The sequence below is a fragment of the Curcuma longa genome, chromosome 1 (genome assembly GCF_044706935.1).
Source record: "Curcuma longa cultivar G26 ecotype Majalengka, Jawa Barat chromosome 1, ITB_CL_G26_1.1, whole genome shotgun sequence".
Lineage (NCBI taxonomy): Eukaryota > Viridiplantae > Streptophyta > Magnoliopsida > Zingiberales > Zingiberaceae > Curcuma > Curcuma longa.
The window spans coordinates 10,227,257-10,248,652 of NC_133861.1; the positions used below are offsets into that span (position 1 = coordinate 10,227,257).

The following is a 21,396-nucleotide window of genomic DNA, read 5'->3' on the forward strand; positions in this document are numbered from 1 at the left end:
ATTTCAAAAGATTTTATTTTTATTCTCTTTTGATTTCCACAGAGGCCTGCTTTTCATAGATTAGATAAATAGTCATCTCGTTCTCAACCAATATTGCATCACATGGAATTTCAAACTATGTTGGGCCTTTGTGGGAGGAGAAGATTGTAAAACTTATCCTTCAAAAAGAAGCTCTTGCCTTTGCTATCAACAGCCTTCTTCCACCCACACCATCCACCATGCACGATCTTCTTAAGATCATCACTGCCTGTGTAATGTGGATCAAGGATAAGAAATGCACAATCCCCACTTACTTCATTGTAATCAACTCCGAGAAGGGTATATGCTAAAACACCACCACCTGCATTTTTAATTATTAGGGCATGAGATCTGAAATGGATTAGTTGAGTGCCATTTCCCATACTAATTTAATTGTTAAAAAAAACGACAATGAAAAAAGGAAATATGTGGAGCAATAAAACTAGAAATTGAAGTTCTTTATTTCTGATGCAAGATTTTATAGGCTATTGTATGAATGAATAAAGACCTACCAATCATGATTGGAGTTCCTTGGGTCTCGAAATGCATGGAAAGCTCCCTACATTTCTCTGGAAGCTCTTCTCCAGATCTTACGTTCATAATTTTACAGCTGACCTGCCAATATGCCCCATATTATCTAAAGTCAAAGTTCTTGTAGTATGGTCATCATTTTATTTGTAATTCAGGCAATTGAAAATGTATATTGAGTGTCTTAAAAACTGAGCAAACAACAAATAAAAGAATGCATTACAAGATTTTTAAAGTTTTTATAGAAAGATCATAGTTCTTACTCCAAGAAGTTTGTCCAAGACAAAGCTTAACTCAATTGCTCCAATCCATTCACGTGATCCAACAAAAGAAGGCTCCTTATCGCCTATATCGACAAGAGCCTGCTGAATTTCCCTGAAAGCATTGAAAGAAAAAACTATTTGAGCTCAGCTAAATCTATATCGGTAAAACAATTAACAAAAAAGGAGTTGCAGATTTTCCAACCTGTGTGAAGGAACATTCAGGGATGTGTACTGTTGAAGTCGGTACCATGATAAAATAGTTTGCAGAGAGCGATAAGCACATCCCCAGCCCTGTTATCATTATTTCATTAGTGATACAGAATGATTTTCTTTTAAAAAAAATGCAAGCAAAAGTAAATGATTTGCTTTTGGCAGTTAAAACATGTAGATCAGGGAGCCTGTACTGATAAAAGCAAGCTAAAATGATAGATTTGCTCCAAATTAATACGTCGGGTCATTTGGAATCTTGTAAATTTGCATGATTCACAGCCAAACTGATTACAAATAGTTTATCTTAACCCGGGATGGCCTGATGAATCAGCAGCATCTTAAAGGCATCAACCTTACTGTCAGTTGCAATATCGGCCACAGTTGTATTAGTGCCACTGTTCATGCCATTCTTATTGTGAAGGGAATTATTCAGAAAAAAAAAGATGAATCTGTCACCTCAACGGCAACCCTAGAGCCGACCCCACGGATATGAAGGGAGGTAAATTCAGGTACACAAGCAGGAAATGCATGGTGGGGTGAATGGCGAGTCGTGAGTTCCCGCGAGATCCGACCTCTAGCTATTACACCAAAAATGTCATGCGCCCACCGTCTGTGTTACGCCTGCGGGCTGTGAGGGGAATTATTCAGGATACATCCGTAGGTATATCCTATTCTTATTCTGCACCTCCCTTGCCACCTATGTTTACGTCTTGTTCTTCCAGAAAATAAGGTTACCTTTTTAAAAGAACACAATAACTAGATATAAACTTCATACCATGGGAGGAAAATTACTCAGGATGCAACCTTAAGTAGCTTCCCTCTATCAATATATGAATATTATTGTTTATACAAAAATAGCATCAATGTACCCTGTAACTTATTCGCATAAAGACCCATAACACTTATGAAAGAGCATAATGAGTTAGAATCAAATCTAGCTGGCCTATGAAATGCAAATACAAATATGCACGAGCATTCTATCAACAAAGCAGATCATAATGTTGAGAACCCGTAATAACCTTACATTGTCATCAAAACCTTGAAGAAGGTAATGGTAGTATTCATATGATCCATCAATCAAAGAGATTATGCCTCCAGAAACTGCAAAAGCCATTGTGTACCCTAAAGGAATGACTAGAGGAAGAAAAACAAGCAAATATATCCAATAATATAGAGTATCAGAGAACCAACCGCCACTACTTGGAATCTCATTATGAACATCTTTAAGCAATGCAGTACCTATTTTTCACATACAAAACCATAAAGAAGAACCATTTATACCATAATCCACTCTCGACTTAAACTAGTAAATCACCATAGTTAAAGCAGCAATACATAACATATTCAAAAATAAAAAAGAAAAGTAAATACCATATTTCAATGGGTTGATAGTTTTCATGCTCTTCATGTCAAAATTTAAAGCATTAGCAGTACGCAGTAGAGGACGATCCAAGGGCAGACCTAATCTTGAATGCAAAGCTTTCCTCATTTCCACTGAAGAATATAGGCACAAACCACTTAAATAGGCTACCATAAACTTTTCATCTTGACCATCTTTAGTTCAAAAATAAACATAATGGAATATAGTGATAATTGCAGATAACTTACATATCAAGCACCAGATCTTTTATTACCTTGTTTCATCTCCGTCTCACCATATCTGAGATCATAGATAGCCATTATCGGATGCAATAACCCAGGTGGCAGGAAGTGATATGGACAAAACTGCATATACAAATTCCAATATTGGTGTAAATTAGATGAGATCAATAGTTGGCCAATTTGCTACAAGATAAGGTACATCAAAAAGATCAATATATACCTATATATAGCTCTATTCCATCAAGTGAAACAAGGGTAATGTAAATTTAAAATAGCATAAAAGAAAAACAATGAATATAAGTTTAAGAAACAAATTCCCAATTTCGATTAGATGGATTTCAATATGATAGTTATCGGCAATCGGCATAAATTCTTTAAGAGGAGATATAGAGTTATTAATATTGCATTGTGAATGTGAACATAAGGGTGTGCAGTCTACCTACGATGGACTCAGACAAGATATTGTGTATAGCTCGGCAAAAAAAAAGGATGCTACTTTATGAATCAAAGTTCAAAAGCCCAATAGCAGTTTCATTAATGTGTCCTAAAGAAAACTTTAGCAAGATAACAAGACTGCTAAGAAGAATGTAAAGCTTGCTACTGAGGCATTAATGTATTCTTGAGAAAATTGTTTAATAAAATGAGACTTATTGATGAGGCTCCTACAGCTACAAGGACTGGGACCATTTTTAATGTTTAGTTAAATGGGCATATAATAAAAGCAAATGACAATGCAAAATTTAGCAGACTTGATACAATTGAATAGTTGATAAGACTTCCTAAAATGTAAACATTACCTGAGGCTGTTGTGATTGTAATTCTGATATGAGAATCTTCTTCATGCTATTTAACTGATCAACTAAACCAGGGATAACTAATTCAGAGAGAGCCGCAGAAATTGTAAAATCTTCAGCTGAGTAGCATAGGACATCAAGCTTGAAGCTAAAACTTAGGTTTTTTGCATGTTCAGTGACTGAAAACAGAGGACATTATTATCAAACCATAAGCACACAGATGTGGAGAATATATGAAACTATAGAAATAAAGAAACCAACAGAACCTGGAAAATATTCTGCAACTGGAGCAATTGATTTGCAATTTTTTCTTGACTGATTGAATAGAACAGCTATTTGGATAGCATCTGCATTCTAATCGAGAGAACAGTTACAATGCAATTAGAAGCATCTTATCCATTATTATAATAACACAAAGTGCAGAAAACAATATATATATATATTATAGAACTTCCTAAAATATGTAAGCAGGTACTAAAGTAGTAAGCAAATGTATTCACTACAAGATTGCTTAACCTAATTAATTGAGATCAAGAAGAGAAAGTTTAAAGGTCTAGAGAGATGTCATGTTTTCCATATTATTAATTGATGAAACACATAACCAAAAAAGAAAGAGGTTGTATCATTGCAATCTTTAATATTATTTGTAATCCAAAGTCTACCACACAGAAAATGATCATGATAAATAAATTAGATATAAAAGTATTAAGTATATAACTTACCTCTCTCAAATATTTACAATCTAAACTCAACCACACACAAACTGATGCAAAAGATAAAGTAAGACATCTAACTTACATAAAAGCAACCATGATAAATAAATTAGATACATAAGTAAATAACTTACCTCTTTCAAATATTTACACTCTAAACTCAAACACACAAAAACAAGCTAATGCGAAAAATAAACTTAGACGTATAACTTACCTCTCTTATTGCTGATAATGAGATGTCCTTATGCTTGGAAAGAAAATATGAACATGGTAGATCCTTGGTAGAAGTCTCCACCGGTGTGGAGAAAGAATGACCTGAAACCAAATCCAACACCGTACCATGCCAGATAGCAGAACGAGTTGACTCATCTGTGTTAAAATTTGAACCTTCTACTAGGTATACAACATGTGGATCTCTCAATTTGGCAGCAGCAGCATCAATGGATGAGGAAACAATTTCTGCAACGTCTGACAATATAGCAAATGTCAGGTGATGCAACAAGTAGTACAACCAACATAATTTTTAACTCGATAAAAAATAATAGTTATTTATCATGTGGAGTTCTGCTTCACAGACATAAAACCTGCTACCGATTTGCCATCCACAACGCTCAAAGTCTCATGAAGGTACTATGCTGGAAAGGTAAATGCCCCAAGAACATATATCGTTGGCTTCACTATTGATTGTGACAGTTAGAAATGTAAAAAACTGCATGATTTAATAAATTAATCTCATTCAAAGGAAACAAAATCAGACAAACTATCACATAAATAAATAGGGTAACTCAATTGTGATAGTGATGCCAGCCTTGATAAAATAGGCCTAAGAAGATCTTACATTATGAACAATAAAAAAAATAAATTTAGCCATCTTTTTTCTTTATATTCCCTGTGCATAACAATCACTGATCAAAGAGGTCCAAGTAGACAGTTAAGACATTCCAACTAGTTATTGTTGAAGTCTGCTCACATATCTCTTACTGATTGCAATATGTTAAATAGAATAATATGAGAAAACACAAGCTTCAAATTAACCATTTATAATTCCTCACTGTCTATAATATGTAAATTTTTTTAGGTAAAATACATGAAACAAGTTTCAACTTACTGACCGCAAGAAATGCACCTGATGTTTTATTTAAGGGAATGAAAATAGGCAACTTGAATTCCAGGTTGCATCTCAGTAGACAACCTTTCTCCCAGATATATTTTTCAGGATTGTCCTCATAAATAACTGAACTAACAACTTCCATTCTTTCAATATTTGCAGGGCATGAAACAAAGAAATGGATATCATCAGTCATCAAATTAGTTGTGGCACCAATTAGATCATGTTCTCCAGGACCATGAAGACATTCTCTCATCTTTTGAGAAATCTCAACAGCCTTGCCAGCATTTTTCTCCTGGCTCCCATCTCCAATTACTAATGCACCAATTACTTGAAACCCTCTTAAAAGTAACATCCTGATTTCATCTGCTAGACAAAGAGAGAGAAGTTATTTATAAAAATAAATAATATAAATTAAAGAGAGAGTGAAATGCAGTTTAATTGCAATTTAACTTCAAAAATATACTTACCCTTATTTTAGGGTAGAACTGTGATTCAAGAAAGAACAAAATATAACAAGTGTAACTAACTAAAGAGATTGCTTGAAACCCGACTGATTAAGAATATATGGATCAATAATATTCCTGAAACTTGTATGTCATTAGTTTCATGGAACAAAATAAGCCAACCCCATTTGTGGAACTAATTGGAACAAAATAGACACTCATGACAAATAAACATAAATACACAAAAATAAGTTGTAATGGTTGTTGGATGAAACAATGCTAGGGACGTAGAGATAAGAGAATATATCCTTTAAGTTTATGAGGCTAATTTGAATGCAAAAATTTTGCAGGTGAATAAACTAATCTTGGGCAAGTCAAGTGCAGGAATGTCAACTGCATAGTCACATACCAGCAAATAATGGAGAAACAAGAAAAAAAATTGTTTAATAAATAAATAAATAATATGATCTGTTTTATTTTAGACACTTTGGTAAAAATCAATGTTGCGCAGAATCATTCTTCATGGTAAAATATTCTGATTGTGAGCATAAATATCATATATTTATATCTTGAACAAGAATATACAATACAATTTCCCAAAATTAATCTTTTTCACATGTTATCAGAGCTTCCACTCTAAGGATGAAATCATCATCGTTGATGGCCACTTGCCAGTCACCACTCTCATTTGCCTACAACATGAGGTAAACCTCATACCTCATTAGACCAGCATCAACTGTTGTCAAGCAAATGCACCCTTGCTCTAATGAAAAATCATCATAAATTGTTGTCATCCCAAATGTCAATTGTTGCTGGGCCAAAATTGAAAGTTGAAGAAAACCCATCTCTACCATAAAGCTTCCCCTTGTAGTCCAGCTAGCAAGAACTCAAAGAACTCTTAGCGGTGCTCTTGTTATCTTTGCCAAAAGAAATGCCAGGATTTCCACCACTGTCAAGAAAGAAGATTTGCCATCTGGACATGAGTACGTGTGGATTTGAAGTAATTTAGTTTCTTTACCCCATAGGTCACAAGGCAAAGATTCTCTGATAAGATTCTCCCCAATAGCTATGTTTGCAACCAAATTTTACCTCCAGGTGATAGACAAGCAAGATCAACGTGGACAGGTTGACAACTTCCTTGAGGAACCTACCAACTATTTACATTAATTCATTAGGCTTTATATCCTCCATTGCTTTTCTCAGGTTCACCAATGAGACACACAATTAATCCTCATTTTTGACTACCTCCTATGTGTCACAAGTAATTTGCATTGATAAGGTGCCAATCTTTTCTCTTCCAAGAGGCAACCAGAAATACAAATAGTATCTATTAACTTAGTTGACAATACTACCCTGCTACATTTTGCAACCACATTCATATTTTGATATATGTCAAAGGCATTATCCAAGTCATCACTTCAATTATAGATTTTTGAGGATAGTTGAGATGATGATCCCTATGATCAGTGATTGATTGCTGGTTTTGTTTCTTATTTGGTGACTTTTTTTATCTCGTGATAAGGTAAGAAACAGCCAACTTTTACTTGCTCTAATACAATGGCAAAATCTCATGTGCTCACTAACACTGCTTTTGTTTTTGAATTTTTGTGGATTTGATGGATTCTTGATGACCTCAAGAGCTACCATAATCTACATCAGCTCTACTATATTATCAAAGTATTATTCATATTGATCAAAAGAATGTCTTCCATGAACACATGAAACACATTGAATAAACAGTCATTTCATCTATCATTTCCGCAAGAATCTCTTGAACTTCAATTTGTTCTTACGATGGAACAACTGATATACATCTTTATCAAATCTCATAAAACTAGTAACTTCCAATCTACAAAAAAATTAATTAGTTCTGATCTGCAGGTTAAATTCAAACTTGCATCTTCAGTACCATCTTATGTTTATGAAAACTGTAAAATACATAGTATGATATTATTGTTTCAGTATTTCAGACACTGTAGACACAATTGATCTCGTACAAAACTACTTTACAATGAGAATTATTGACTACGTTTGTAGGCATCACTAGTCTTGAATTGTGGACAACTGGACATGAAAACTTCATATTTGTACCATGAATAAAAATATTTAACACGACAATTACTTTTTTGATCGACTTCAATACAACTTAGTGAACAACCAAATTCGTCGCGAGAAAGGGAGTGGAACAAGACCTGTTTCTTTGACGAAGTCCGGGGAGTATGGATCATCTTCGGTAACGGCATGGAGACACCGAATGGAGGATACGATGGAGAAGGAGGAGAAGAAGAGGGGAGATCCGATCAGCCACTGGATGCCGCGGCTCCTGGAGGATAGGAGCGACTTCTTTGGACATAGAACTCTGACGCACCGCCCCGTCTCTCCCTCCATCGCAGGGCCTCGAAGAAGAATAGAGCGCGGAGATCGAAGGGAGTTGTCAGCGCTGCGCCCCTCGCCGCGGCCTCGGAAGACAAACCGAGACGATACCAGTGCGAGTTGGCAACAAGGGCGGTTTCCGCACTAAACCCGGTTCGATTGAGCCCGATAGAATTAGCCCATGTACAGGGCTGTTCAGCTCTTCAAGCCATTTTGCATCTGCCACGACACCTTCCGCTTGATTCCAGTTCTGTCCAGTCAACTCCGAAGAGATCCGGTCAACTTCAACAGTAGGGGATTCTATGAGATATCGATAAACATCAAGGGTAATTTTGAAAAGTCGTCTAAAATGGATTCTGAAATATAGTGAAAATATTAAATGAATATGGTGGTACGTTGTTAAATATGAAATATGAGGATCATAGATAAGTTGATTGATATTTTATATTATTTGAGTTATACTTGAATGTATAATAGTCGATGTAGAAATTAGAATGAGATTTGAGATATGGTTCTCATTAGTATGACTATACTTTAAACATCTAATTCGAGTGGTGTATCCACCTTTCTCAATCAGTATGTTATTGAATAATATAATTTTTGTACTTTTATTGTGAAATAAAAATATCTTAAAATTCCTAAATATTTCTATGTCGAGAAAATATGGAAGTAGTACACGGTTATTCATTTAAAAGGCTTATTCTAGACTGCACTCGAATGTTTGAATTCTATGTCGAGAAAATATCGAATGTTTGTATAATAGAGTTATAATGCTGCAAGTTCTTCTATAGCTTCAGTTAGGAAGACAATTTGGAGGTCTAATTGTGTGGGTTGTAGGTATCAATGAAAGGAGGAGTTTGATGATTAGATATAATAAAAAAATATAAAACTCTTTTGAGGAATGACTCATTTCTTTGCAAATTAAAACAAATAAAAAATAAAACTCTTATAAGTACCATATTAATTAGCATGAAAGTATTTATCCAGTAATAATAGAAATCTATATTGGTCATATCATATCATTTATACACATTTCTTCAAACATTTATATATGAAGATGATAATTAAGTAATTTGATCAAACGGTTTCTAGTTTTTACCTTCATTATTTTTATTATGACTCTATAGCTATATTTAATTTTAACAATTTATTTTTTGTTTTAAATTGTATTTAAATTTAAAAAAAATCTCTTATACATCTATTTTATTAATTTTAAAGTCTATTAAAAATTATCCTCTATTCAAGTATATTAAATGGTAAAATATATGATATAGAAGATAATGTGCATATATGCAACAGAATTTTTATTGTATTTAACATAAATAATTAGACATACCGACTTCAAAATTGCTTCTAGTGATCTAAATCTTCCACGAAACACCATTTTAATTAATTAAATTCGACAACATTAAATGTTAATTTAAACACTAGCTGATTTGTATGCTCAATGACATGCCAACTAGTAGTTGGCCATTACCTTATGAACAACTATTAATTTAGTGCATTTATTAACTATTTTCTTAAGTTTAGCTCCAACAAATTGGCAAAGAGTGAGGTTGTCAAAGGGGACCGCCATTTGATTCATTTCTTCTTCTTCTTCTTCTTTTTTGTTATAAAAAAAAACAAATATTAGTTTTTACAAAATTTTATACACAAATTGAAGGTCTACTCATTCTTTCTAATTATATTGCTTAGCGGTGGATCATATAAAGATTAACAAAATCCCTTATTATTAGCACAATTTTAAAGATCAAGAATAGAAAAGGACCCTAGACTTCTCTTCGAGTGAAGAAGAGTCTTAATCAATTTCACATTTTCTTATTGATAATATAATTAATGTTTCAATCACCCTTCAAAGTCAACACGGAAAATACAAATTTTCATCTCCACGATTTCTCTCATGTAAAGAAAGCTGAATAATTCAACTTTCAAATATATATATATATAATAACAACGTAAGTGGAGAGCCGGCTTCTATTTATTATTCTCAAATTCCATCAATTAAAAAATCATGCAAAAATACTAGGACAGAAGGACGCGTCTTAACTTTGCTTCCACGAAGACTCCTATAAACTTGCATGACTGCTTCCTCTTGATTTTAGGATATTAAAGCTTTGTCACATATTTGTTTATTCGGATTCAAAGTTGTAGGCATGTTTGGCGACAAGACAATGAGGTGAAGGATGAAGCGTACAGAAACTTCTTATGATTGATTGATTAAATATATATAATTCAGTAAATTATTTTTTATAAAAAATCATTACCTTGGTCCTTGGGTGTTTAGTTGATTTCTTTTTGTATTAAAAGAAAATTTCGTATATCCATAAAAGCCACATGCAAGAGTTTGGCCGTCATTAAATATAATCAATAGGTGTTTCATCCTCTGCTGTTTTAACAACTCATTTGAGATATATATGAGATGAAGCCAATCGTTCGTATAAAAAGCCGATATATATGAGATGAAGAAGTAAAAAATTTCTAGCAGTTTTAACATTCGGAATTCCAATACCATCACATATATATATATATATGTATATATATATTCTGCTAAAATTCTTCTTGCTCCCTTGCCTCACTAGCTCGGATGAAAGTTAATTTGACAACTCATAGCAATTTCTCATTATAGAAAAAGGTCTTCGAGGGGGAACATTGTCTCCCATGGAGGAAAAGAATCATTCATGCTAAGAAAAGTGCTGTTCATGGAAGCAGGGAAGAGCGAGTCATCAGTTGTGAAGGAATAGTTGCAGCTGCCAGAAGAGTTTATTAATATTGCTTCTGCGTTTAAGCTCTCACTTGATGTCCAATTGCCTTGACTATGATCGAATCTGTCCTCCGGGCTCAGTTCAATTTTGTTGGATTTCATGTCGATCAATTCTGGAATGGCATCTTTGTTCATTTCTTTGGCTTGTGAAGCAGATGCTTGTGAAGAACTGCTACTGAATTGATGATGATTGACGCAGTCATCAGGCTGATTGATGAGCTTATGAGTAGCTGGATCCACGCCTAGGAGCTTAAATCTCTTCTTGATCCGGGTGTTCCAGTGGTTCTTGATTTCGTTATCAGTGCGGCCAGGGAAATACGATGCTATCTTCGACCACCTAAACAAAGTGATCGACGATGCAATAACGATTCAAGGAAACTGATACAGAGATAAGGCCATGTAGAATGTGCATACCGGTTACCGAATCGTGAATGAAGTTGGATGATTTGGTCCTCTTCTTCTTCAGAAATGGCTACTCGTTTGAGGTCCGGACGAAGGTAATTAGTCCATCTCAATCTACAACTCTTCCCACATCTCATCAGGCCTGCGAAGGGATCAAAAAGTTTCCTCAACAAAGTTGAAGCTCCGTTGCCAGTACTGCAACCCACTCGATAAAGAGGAAGGGCATATCTACCTGCAAGCTTTGGCACGAGGCGCCAACAATGAATGCCATTGTTGAGTATGAAGTTGGTGAGTTTTTGATCCTCATCAAGCGTCCAAGGACCTCGCTTCAGTCCTGACTTATCGCAGCAGGGTTGCCTCCCCATCTCCCACAAGAGAGACAGTCTTGTCCCAAACAAAAGTGAAAAAGCTACAACAAAGTAGGAACTCTGGGAGGGAGCAAACAAAGTCTTTATATCCTGGACCTCAAGATGCTGCCAGTTCATTTTCTCCCCTAAACAAATGATTTAGCTCAAGGGTCACATGATTAAACTTAAAGCACTAAGTCTAACCTTCGTGACTGAGGCCTTTGAGAGGCTCACTTAGAGATTCTTTCCTGTGGATTAGAATAAGATGGTGGTTGAGGTGGAAGAAAACAAGCACACATGTTTGCTGAATTATCTTCGCTGAGAGATCAGATTCCATCGATGGTCCACCAGGAAAAGCAGGCTAAAGTTTTGCCATCAGGAGTGGCCTGCCATTTGCCCACAATGAGTGGGTGAGACGATCTGAAGCAATCACAAGATGCTGCCATCTAGATTCGGCTGTCCATTTGAAGATTCCATTGTTATTTTGCTGCTCGATGCCTTATCCTTTCCTCCTTTTCTTTTTTTACACTCAACTCAAGGTTGTATTTGATTGGAATTTGGATTGTCGCTTTGTGGCTTTATGTTTGGAATTATCCGTCCAAATTGTTTGACCTTGGAACTCTATATACAATAAAGGGACAAAAGACAGAAGTCAGTGAAGATTTCTAGTGATGCCACCTATAAAGGAGAAGAATGGGAGAGGGAAATAGATGATTTGTATCCCAAGAGATGAAGCATCATTCACCAGGTCATAGTACAAATCTGCAACTTAATTGATTAAGCAACAAAACCCACACGAACATTTGGTTCTTTCTCTGTAACACAATGTAAAATAGCAATTCTGAACCTCAAAGTAGAATTTGTGAACCAATTCGGTGATGAATATAACTCTTATAAATTCAATTGCGAAAGAATTGGGCAAAGTGAGCTAGTTATAGTGATAAAAACCAAGTAAATAAGCTAGTTGGGAAATTTCTGACCTTGAACATCTTTTGCAAGACTTTGCATATATCGGAAGATCAATAGCTTTGTATAACATGATTAGTAGAAATGGCAACTCTCAAATTGTTGTTTTCTCGTATAGATCAAAGAAAATCATCTGGAAAATTAAGTGAAGGGAAAAGTTCATGCAATTAACAGGAGCAGCAGTATAAAATTTTTCGTAGGATTAAAGAACCTTACAACTACCTACCTTGTAGCCATATCTGAATGATGTAGCAGATCGCAATACACGGAATTTTTCTGTCCAGATTTACCGCAATGTTGGTTCTTTTATTTTTCTTTGTTAATTTTTATTTTTTTAAAACAATTAAGAATAAAATAAAATAAATATTTATCCTCAGCACACATATATATGGATAAATTTTTTACGAACAAAAAAACACGACCTTTTAAAATTTTTTGAAAAATGTGATATTGCGGATTAAATCAAGTTGCGGGTCGGACTTGGGAATTAACCGGATCCAGCCATTTTCATCGAGGTCGTCTGCTAGCTCCAGATCTCCCCTGCCCCAAAATATCAAAAGCATGTCGAAACATTTTCTACCCTAACAAATCTCAAGCAGAGAGAGAGAGAGAGAGAGAGAGAGACCTAGGGCTGATCGAAGGCGATGCAGGTTGGGAGGTATTAATTTAGCTCCTACGTCTTCATTTTCGCAGATCTATCGTAGTTAATTCCTTTGTAATTGTATGGTCGCGTGGCGATTTGGTTAATCTACCAATTTTGGATCGTTTCCTTGCCTTTGATCTATGATTTCTGTTTTATTTCTATTGATCTGTTCTTCTTCGTTCGCACTTTTGCAGATCATGGTTGTTTTGCATCCGTGATGTTCTTCGTCATCCATGCACTTTGACATTTTTATTGTCTTGTGGTTGATATTGTTGTTTTCCTGTTCATCGAATCGATGCAATTTCCTATGATTTTTTTTTTACACTAAAACAACGTCGTACGGATAACGGTGATATGAAAAAGAAATTTTCTGGTTATTCAATATTTCCTTTTCTTTCTCATAGATGCATGCGTGACTCCGTGAGATTAATGAAGTGATGCTTTTTTTTTTTTTTTGCCTTTGCGAAAGATCTTTGGCATCTTTCAACGTGAACCGCATCCTCTTCCTAATCGTGGAATTGCTAGATTGCAGGTGAGTTTGGCAGCTGAATATCTAGTATTAGAAACCAAAACCTTTAAGAAAATTCTGATCGAATGCTGTTCTTGTTAGGTATTGACACCTCCGGGGCGTGACAGTTCTCGTCTGTTATTAGACATAATCACTTTCATGCTATCTTTATTAATTTTTTAACCAAAAGTATCAAGTGCGGTTTTTTAGCTCACAGCATTGGATAATTTCATAGTTCAGTTGGCTTTAATTGATTCCCTTTTAAAATCCGGGTCATGTTTATATAGTTTTTTCAGCATGGATAGTTTTTTAATTCTGTTTTGTCTTTCACAAGGATAACTGCAACATGCCCGTATTTCCATTGTTTATGCAGCAATGTTCGTGCCTGTATTTTGTTTCTTGTGATGTCGACAAAGCAATAGAAACGTTTTGCCTATGTTATTATTGGCTTTTTAAAAGAGGTCATTTTGTTGTGCAGTTGTGGTTTGCTGTTCTAAAGTGTCAACAAAATGGCTGGTGGTTTCAGAGTTCTTCATCTTGTTAGGCCATTTTTGGCTTTCTTGCCTGAAGTTCAGAGTGCTGATCGAAAAATTCCATTTAGAGAAAAGGTCATCTACACTGTTATTTCCCTCTTTATCTTTCTGGTTTGCAGTCAGCTACCTCTTTATGGCATTCATTCGACAACTGGAGCGGATCCGTTTTACTGGATGCGTGTTATTCTTGCATCAAGTCGTGGAACTGTCATGGAACTTGGAATAACTCCAATTGTGACTTCTGGGTTGGTGGTGCAACTTTTGGTTGGTTCCAAGATTATTGAAGTTGATAACAGTGTTCGAGAGGATCGTGCTCTTTTGTAAGTCTTATTTGAGAACTTTCTTCTTTGAAATTAGCAAAAAGTAGTCTTGATGTTATGCTGTAGTACATACACACTTATTCCCAAATAAGTACAACAAGTTTAGTTAGTGAAATGCAGGTATTGTTCGAATGTTTGTCATAAAGACTACCTTAACAGACAATCATCTTCAAGTTGTGTCTTATAGATATAAATCGTATTATTGCCTTTATTGGATATGTGACAACCTATACCATTGATTTTTAATTGGTTGCATGCTTTATATTCCTAGTCAAATATTGCGATAATTATGTTCCTATTCTTATTCATGGGTGTTCAATACTGACTACTTTGCTGTTAACGATTAACAGCTTTAATGTGTTAATGGTACTTGCAAGATGATGGTTGAATTATTTTAGTCCTTCATAATTAATGCAAACATTGAAATTCTTGCTTAGAGAAAAAAAATACTTATAAGATACAAATGCATTCTACTATAAGAGTCATTTCGGTGGTGTATGCTTGTATTGTTCATTTATCACATTTTTGTCTTCTTTTGTTGTATTCTCCAAGAAAAAAGTTGAAATCAAGCATATATTTAGCTTGAAAATGTCCTTTAGTTGGTGCAACTTTATAATCATGGTTTGATTTCCTTATATAATTTTTCATGTTTAAATAATCATTCTTTTCGTGATACTAGTATGATATTTTAATGTTTATTTCAAGTGATGAATCTGTTATTTGATAAGAACAAAATTGTAACATACTGGGATGAAAAATCCATTATCTTCAATTCCAGAACCTAAACTAGCTACAGAGAGTTCTATCTCATTAAAGTGGTTTGATGAAAATAACTATTAGTTCAACTAGTTACTGGCCTGGACATTATGCCAGAAGATAAAGTATTAGTTCATAACAATATCTTTTTTATCGAAGGAAAATGTTGTGGTTAAAAATGACAATATGCAATTTTGTTCGATAGACAATATCCAAAATTATTGAAATTAGTTAAATGACTATTACCAAAAATTTACATAGAAAAAACAATATGAAATAAATGGTCAATTATTTGATGTATTATTTGAGAATTCTCCAGTGTAGGACTATCTGTCGTAAGGCTAAGAACATTATTAAAATAAAAGTTGTATATTAAGAAGATGCATATATGTGATATATAGTTGCATACAGTTTAATTTTGATGAAACAAATGAGATTGACTTTCCATTTTGTAGTACATATCTTTGATTGAATTGTGAATCATTTATAATTTGTTAAATATTTTGTATTGTTATTCAATCTGAATCAAGTATATATCCTTCCCTACATGTTACTTTTTGTAGTAAATTATCTGGAATAAGCATAAGAATACTTGAAATAAAATCTGAAATAGGGATTGAGAGAAAAATCAATTATTTAGTGTACAAATGCATCAGGTAGTTAAAACTAATTTATACGTCTAAATATTGTATTGAGAATAACATGATTCAGAGCTACATGATAAATCTCCATTTTTCTTCATAGCAAACAAATTGCATCTTTTCAAAGGAAAATCTAATCGCGTCTTTAACTCAAGGACTTTCATTGATATTTGCATTCCTATCGCATTCAGTTGCTACCGGCAACATATTACATATTTTCCATTGAAATCAGGCTATATTCTGAAGATGGGGAGGAAAGGAAGTATACACAGGAAAACTATTTGTAAATGAAGGGATTAAAAATTTAATTATTGCAATAATGGCAACATTATACCAAGTACTTGTGGCAGCAATCTAACGAAGATTTTCATACTATAGTTACATTTTGAAATCAGGGAACATTTGAAAATGGAGAGGCAAAGAAGCATAAGCAGGAAAGCTATTCGAAAATGACGGGATTTAAAATATAGTCATTGCAGCATCTGATTAGAAATGGAAAGTAATAAATTGAAATTAGATGTACTTAAAAGGCAAAATTATGCTGAGTACTCATGGTAGCAAACTGTTGGAGGTTAACATATTATATGGTTAACATTTGAATGACAATTGGCCCCACCAAATGCTTAGAAAAGTCAAAACTATAAGGATAAAATGTCATGCTGGAGATGTAGCTATTAATATATATTGTGGGTGTAAAACAAATTGTAAGGGAGTTGTTCATTTAGTAAAAATAAATTTTAGACCTGAGCATATACTAATAATTAAGAGCAGTCTAGATACCTTGTTATATAAGATCTTCTGGTTTTTAATTTGAGTTTTTCTATGTTATCCAGGCATCAGATATGCTGATACTCATATAAGTGACTATGATTAGATAATTTTCATTAATGCCCAGTTGTCTTTTAATTCAAAGGAAAGTATAGTTTTTATCAACTTCTTGTTGTTTTCTTGGAAATATTGTTTAGTTAGTTACTGAATTCCAAAGGAAAGTCATTTCAATCTCATGCGCTACTATCTCTGATTTACATGTCAGCTAGTGACAATCTCATTGTAATTATTTTCTTTTCCAGAAATGGTGCACAAAAGTTACTTGGTATTCTGATTGCCATTGGAGAGGCAGTTGCATATGTTCTATCTGGAATGTATGGCAGTGTCAGCCAACTTGGGACTGGGAATGCTATTCTCATTATATTGCAGCTTTTCTTTGCTGGCATCATTGTCATCTGTTTGGATGAACTTCTCCAAAAAGGATATGGTCTTGGATCTGGTATTTCTTTGTTCATAGCTACTAATATCTGGTAAGTCTCAACATTTTCCTTTCTTAACTTTGTATGATAGTTGATCCTAATTCATTTGCTCACATTCTGCAGTGAAAACATCATCTGGAAGGCATTTAGCCCGACAACCATCAACAGTGGTCGTGGTGCTGAATTTGAAGGTGCTGTTATTGCCCTATTCCATCTACTGATTACTCGAAGTGACAAAGTCCGTGCTCTTCGTGAGGCTTTCTACCGTCAGAATCTTCCAAATGTGACCAACTTGCTGGCCACAGTATTGGTCTTTCTCATTGTTATCTACTTCCAAGGTTTTCGAGTGGTGTTGCCTGTGAGGTCGAAGAATGCTCGTGGGCAGCAAGGCTCTTACCCTATCAAGCTGTTCTACACCTCTAATATGCCCATCATCTTACAGTCAGCTCTTGTCTCAAACCTTTATTTTATCTCCCAGGTACATCATATCTACAGAGGCATCTGTATGACTATATGATTGTATGCCCTATGTTAATCTGAGTTTTTCTATGTCCATTTCAGCTGTTGTATAGGAGGTACAGTGGCAATTTCCTCGTCAATCTGCTGGGTAAGTGGAAAGAATCAGAGTATTCTGGCCAATCCATTCCTGTTGGTGGTATAGCTTACTACATTACTGCTCCATCAAGGTAGTCACTCTCTCCCATTTTGATGCTGCTGATGTAACACCTGTAATAATTAATTTAAACTAAATCATGCAGTTTGGCGGACATGGCTGCAAATCCATTTCATGCACTTTTCTATATAGTCTTCATGCTCTCGGCTTGCGCTCTTTTCTCGAAAACTTGGATAGAGGTTTCTGGTTCATCTGCAAGGGATGTGGCAAAGCAGCTTAAGGTACAGTATAGTATCATCCCATTACATTAAAGGTTGCTGCCTGACAGCTATAAACGTTGGTAATTCAGCACCTTGAAATAAAAACCTACTGCATAGGCACCACTGCCTGTTAGAGCTATACTTCACTAAGTGGAACTCTATGATCTTCTGAAATGGCAGAGTCTGAGGAGTTAGACATGTATATAGCCAGGTTTAGAGTATACGCCTCTGATGCATTAATAATTAGTTACTTATCAGTATTACATATTTAGATCTGAATAGATTAGACTTAAAATTCTTTGTAAATTTTGTGCTGCACAGGAACAACAAATGGTTATGCCAGGTCACCGGGAGTCCAATTTGCAGAAGGAATTGAACCGTTACATCCCTACTGCTGCAGCATTTGGTGGCATGTGCATTGGTGCATTGACAGTTCTAGCTGATTTTATGGGTGCAATTGGTTCCGGGACTGGAATCCTTCTTGCTGTCACAATCATATATCAATATTTTGAGACATTTGAGAAGGAGAGGGCCAGTGAGCTTGGGTTCTTTGGCTTGTGATTTGAAATGTTTGGCGGTTTTCTGAACTTGAACTTCTATCACAGGTTTGATTAAAAGTGAAACAGATGCGAGCCATAGTTAGTCAATAGTTTAGCAGAATGTAAGCTGTCTCCGAAACTTTCTTCGGGCGAAACTCTAGTCAGTGTATGTTAAAACAACAGTCGGGCCAACTCCTGAATTGTAATGATGCCATATTTCCTACTTTTTTGGTCCGATGTCCTTTTTTGTGTTACGTCGGCATTGAGTTTCATCGTGGTGTTTATTATTTGATTGAAAAACATGATTGAACGGAGGCTCTGTTTAATAGAACGAAGTGAAATAGAATGGATTGAGGAATTATAACTGGAATATAGCATTTAATTTTTGATTGCACTAAGGAATGAACTGAAAAAATAAAATTTCCAATGGATATAAATATGACGTTTCTAAGCAAGGCCAACTGCAATTGATGCTATTTGCAATTAATTAAGCATTTGAACAATCATATGCTTAAAATAGTGTCCTCTTCTCTTTCGACGATTTTGTTTGTTTTTCCTATTAGTGTGCACTAGTTGGTCTCATGATATGCTGATCCTCGTCTTGCCAATCCTTCAAAGTCCTACAACTCTTTGTCCTTCTCCAGTACCTGAACATAGCATTTGTCTAAAGTCAACCCAACTATTTCATATCCTGTTCACCAAAACTTTCCCTGCGTGATCCATTAATTACGTTGGGAAGAAAAGTATACCCGTCTTTGGTTTTACTTTGCGGATTATAATCAAGTTCCTAATTCAAATTAACATCTTGTACGTTAGGCAAGTCCAGCAATTTCTTCTACGTCGCCGCTGCCTCCTACACTTTGACTATTTCTTACATGCTTATTTCTTTAGTAATATTAAACGAACAATTTTAAGATATGCCTTCTTTTCTGCACAAATTTGTTGACTTCTCTTTTGATTTGCTCAGCATCACACGGTTTTGAATTTGCATGATAGAAAGAAGATTGCAAGTAATGCCAAAATAGGGCCAGTTCGTCCAAAATACTGGAAAGTCCAATCAATAACCAACCAACTCCTTTGACAAAAAATCTTCGATGAGTTGTATTTCATTCTATCAATATTGATGACATCCGAATAATGAGCCCATTTACCTATTTTTATATGTACTGATTTTCTTACATGGAAGTTTCTTGCCTCAATTTCTTGTTCATAATAAAACCAACGACTTTTTCTTTCCCGACTTGTGATCCTTCACTTGCTAGGGATGACTTGACCCCGTTATTGTTCTCTAGCATTCCTATAAGAGGTGGAAGATGAATGTGATTTCATCTCTCACACACAAAAATCTTTCTTGTAGACTTGTTCTAACTGAAGATGGCAGCAGGTAGAAAAGTTTTTGTCACCAGTTTCTTTGTCCTCTTCATGGTGGTTATGGGCACCGCCGTCATGGCCGCTGACGGCCCTGAACCACCACCCGCCGAGAACTTGTCTGTTCGCGAGATTCCTTCAGTTGGTTTAGCCTTCTTTGCTGTCGTTGCCTTCATATTCTCCATGTCCTACTAGAGAGATTATGAGGAAGGGAGTACTGGATCGTTGTTATTATGTTATCCTATATATTTGTCCTTATTTCATTCTTCTACTGTACTTATTGTTCTCAGGAGATTCCATTAGTCCATTGTGATTCATCTCTTGTAATTATATATGTTCATGCGGATCATGTACTCTGATTTGCTCGTCTTCGTGCATGATATTGATTTATGTAGCTATTATTGTTTAGATTTGTTCACTTAGCTGAATCAATTTGCTCATGAAGTTTGATAACATCTCAGGTTTGCTCATGAAGTTTGATAACATCGTTATAGTAGTCTAGCTAGCTCATACTACGGGTTAAAGACATTGTGTTTAACCATTATTACAGCAATGTGATATCATAGTCTGTCACACACAACTTACACCCTTACATATACCCTACAATGACTTGGATAAGGAAGGTGACTAATACAATAAAATTACATCACAACTACAATTTAATTAGCTAATGGTAATACAAACACAAACCACCATCTCTTGACAAATCTCTTTCCGCATGACTCATTGCACTTCGAGGTCTACTAATGATAAATGTTGATCCAAGAACGTCTCTTTAATTTATTACTTTATTCCCTCGATTACAAATTTAATTCCCAAAATCAGGCCAAATTTATCATCATTCAAGAAAAATAATATGATATCTAGTTCAAATTTATGATTAAATACATAGGTAATCCATCCGGTCCTCTAACTAGTGCGAGCTATATAACCCAATACACTTTGACCATTCTTATGCACTGAAAATATGTATCTTCTGAAGTTGAATAGAGTAGTAATAAATAAGTATTTGTTAAAATGGAATAAAGAATAAGTAAGAAGGATGATTAGGGAATATAATTAATTTTATAAAAATTAGCATTAGGATATCATTTTTTTAACAACATAGGCATAAAGATTCTAAAAGGGAGGGGGAAAACTATAACAAAGGAGGATCTTCATGTACAATTCACGCGAGAAGAACCACTTTGATTGGGCTCAATTGGGCTTACATTAATTGTACGATTGAAATCAATTACATTATGCAACTATAAAGGGGCATTCACACGATTGAATTGCATGAAAGTTCACACGATTTGCACATTAATTTTTCCTCTCGGAAAGAGCAATATGATAACATGTTGGTGCCAAGTCACGACGAAAATTCATAGAAACACAAAAGAAAAGTGGTCGAATATGAAATGTGCTTGGCGACATATATGTAGAAGATTCTACACC

At 34.9% G+C, this 21,396-nt stretch overlaps 3 protein-coding genes across 4 annotated transcripts; 1 reads left to right on the plus strand and 2 right to left on the minus strand.

Moving 5' to 3' along the window:
• Positions 1–7: 7 nt before the first annotated feature.
• LOC141829266 (putative Ufm1-specific protease) lies at positions 8–8,133 on the minus strand. The gene is made up of 13 exons (XM_074716704.1): positions 7,875–8,133; positions 5,255–5,602; positions 4,343–4,596; positions 3,682–3,769; positions 3,419–3,594; positions 2,654–2,744; positions 2,391–2,513; positions 2,211–2,258; positions 2,044–2,120; positions 1,012–1,100; positions 810–921; positions 531–633; positions 8–340 (listed from the first exon to the last, which is right to left on the minus strand). The coding sequence occupies exons 1-13, from the start codon at positions 8,068–8,070 to the stop codon at positions 111–113; spliced, it is 1,935 nt and encodes a 644-aa protein (XP_074572805.1). The 5' UTR covers positions 8,071–8,133; the 3' UTR covers positions 8–110.
• Positions 8,134–10,675: 2,542 nt separating this feature from the next.
• On the minus strand, positions 10,676–11,583 carry LOC141823939 (transcription factor MYB20). Its single transcript, XM_074711150.1, has 3 exons — positions 11,451–11,583; positions 11,231–11,360; positions 10,676–11,153 (listed from the first exon to the last, which is right to left on the minus strand). The coding sequence occupies exons 1-3, from the start codon at positions 11,581–11,583 to the stop codon at positions 10,676–10,678; spliced, it is 741 nt and encodes a 246-aa protein (XP_074567251.1).
• A 1,452-nt stretch (positions 11,584–13,035) lies between these two features.
• On the plus strand, positions 13,036–18,863 carry LOC141835792 (uncharacterized). Of its 2 annotated transcripts, XM_074723174.1 has the most exons (8): positions 13,036–13,189; positions 13,644–13,706; positions 14,161–14,535; positions 17,003–17,230; positions 17,303–17,657; positions 17,741–17,865; positions 17,938–18,073; positions 18,374–18,863. In XM_074723174.1, exons 3-8 carry the CDS (start codon positions 14,192–14,194, stop codon positions 18,611–18,613), a joined length of 1,428 nt encoding a protein of 475 aa, XP_074579275.1. In that variant the 5' UTR covers positions 13,036–13,189; positions 13,644–13,706; positions 14,161–14,191; the 3' UTR covers positions 18,614–18,863. The 2 variants fall into 2 exon arrangements, with proteins under 2 accessions (XP_074579275.1, XP_074579268.1); XM_074723167.1 differs by lacking the exon at positions 13,644–13,706.
• Positions 18,864–21,396: the final 2,533 nt, after the last annotated feature.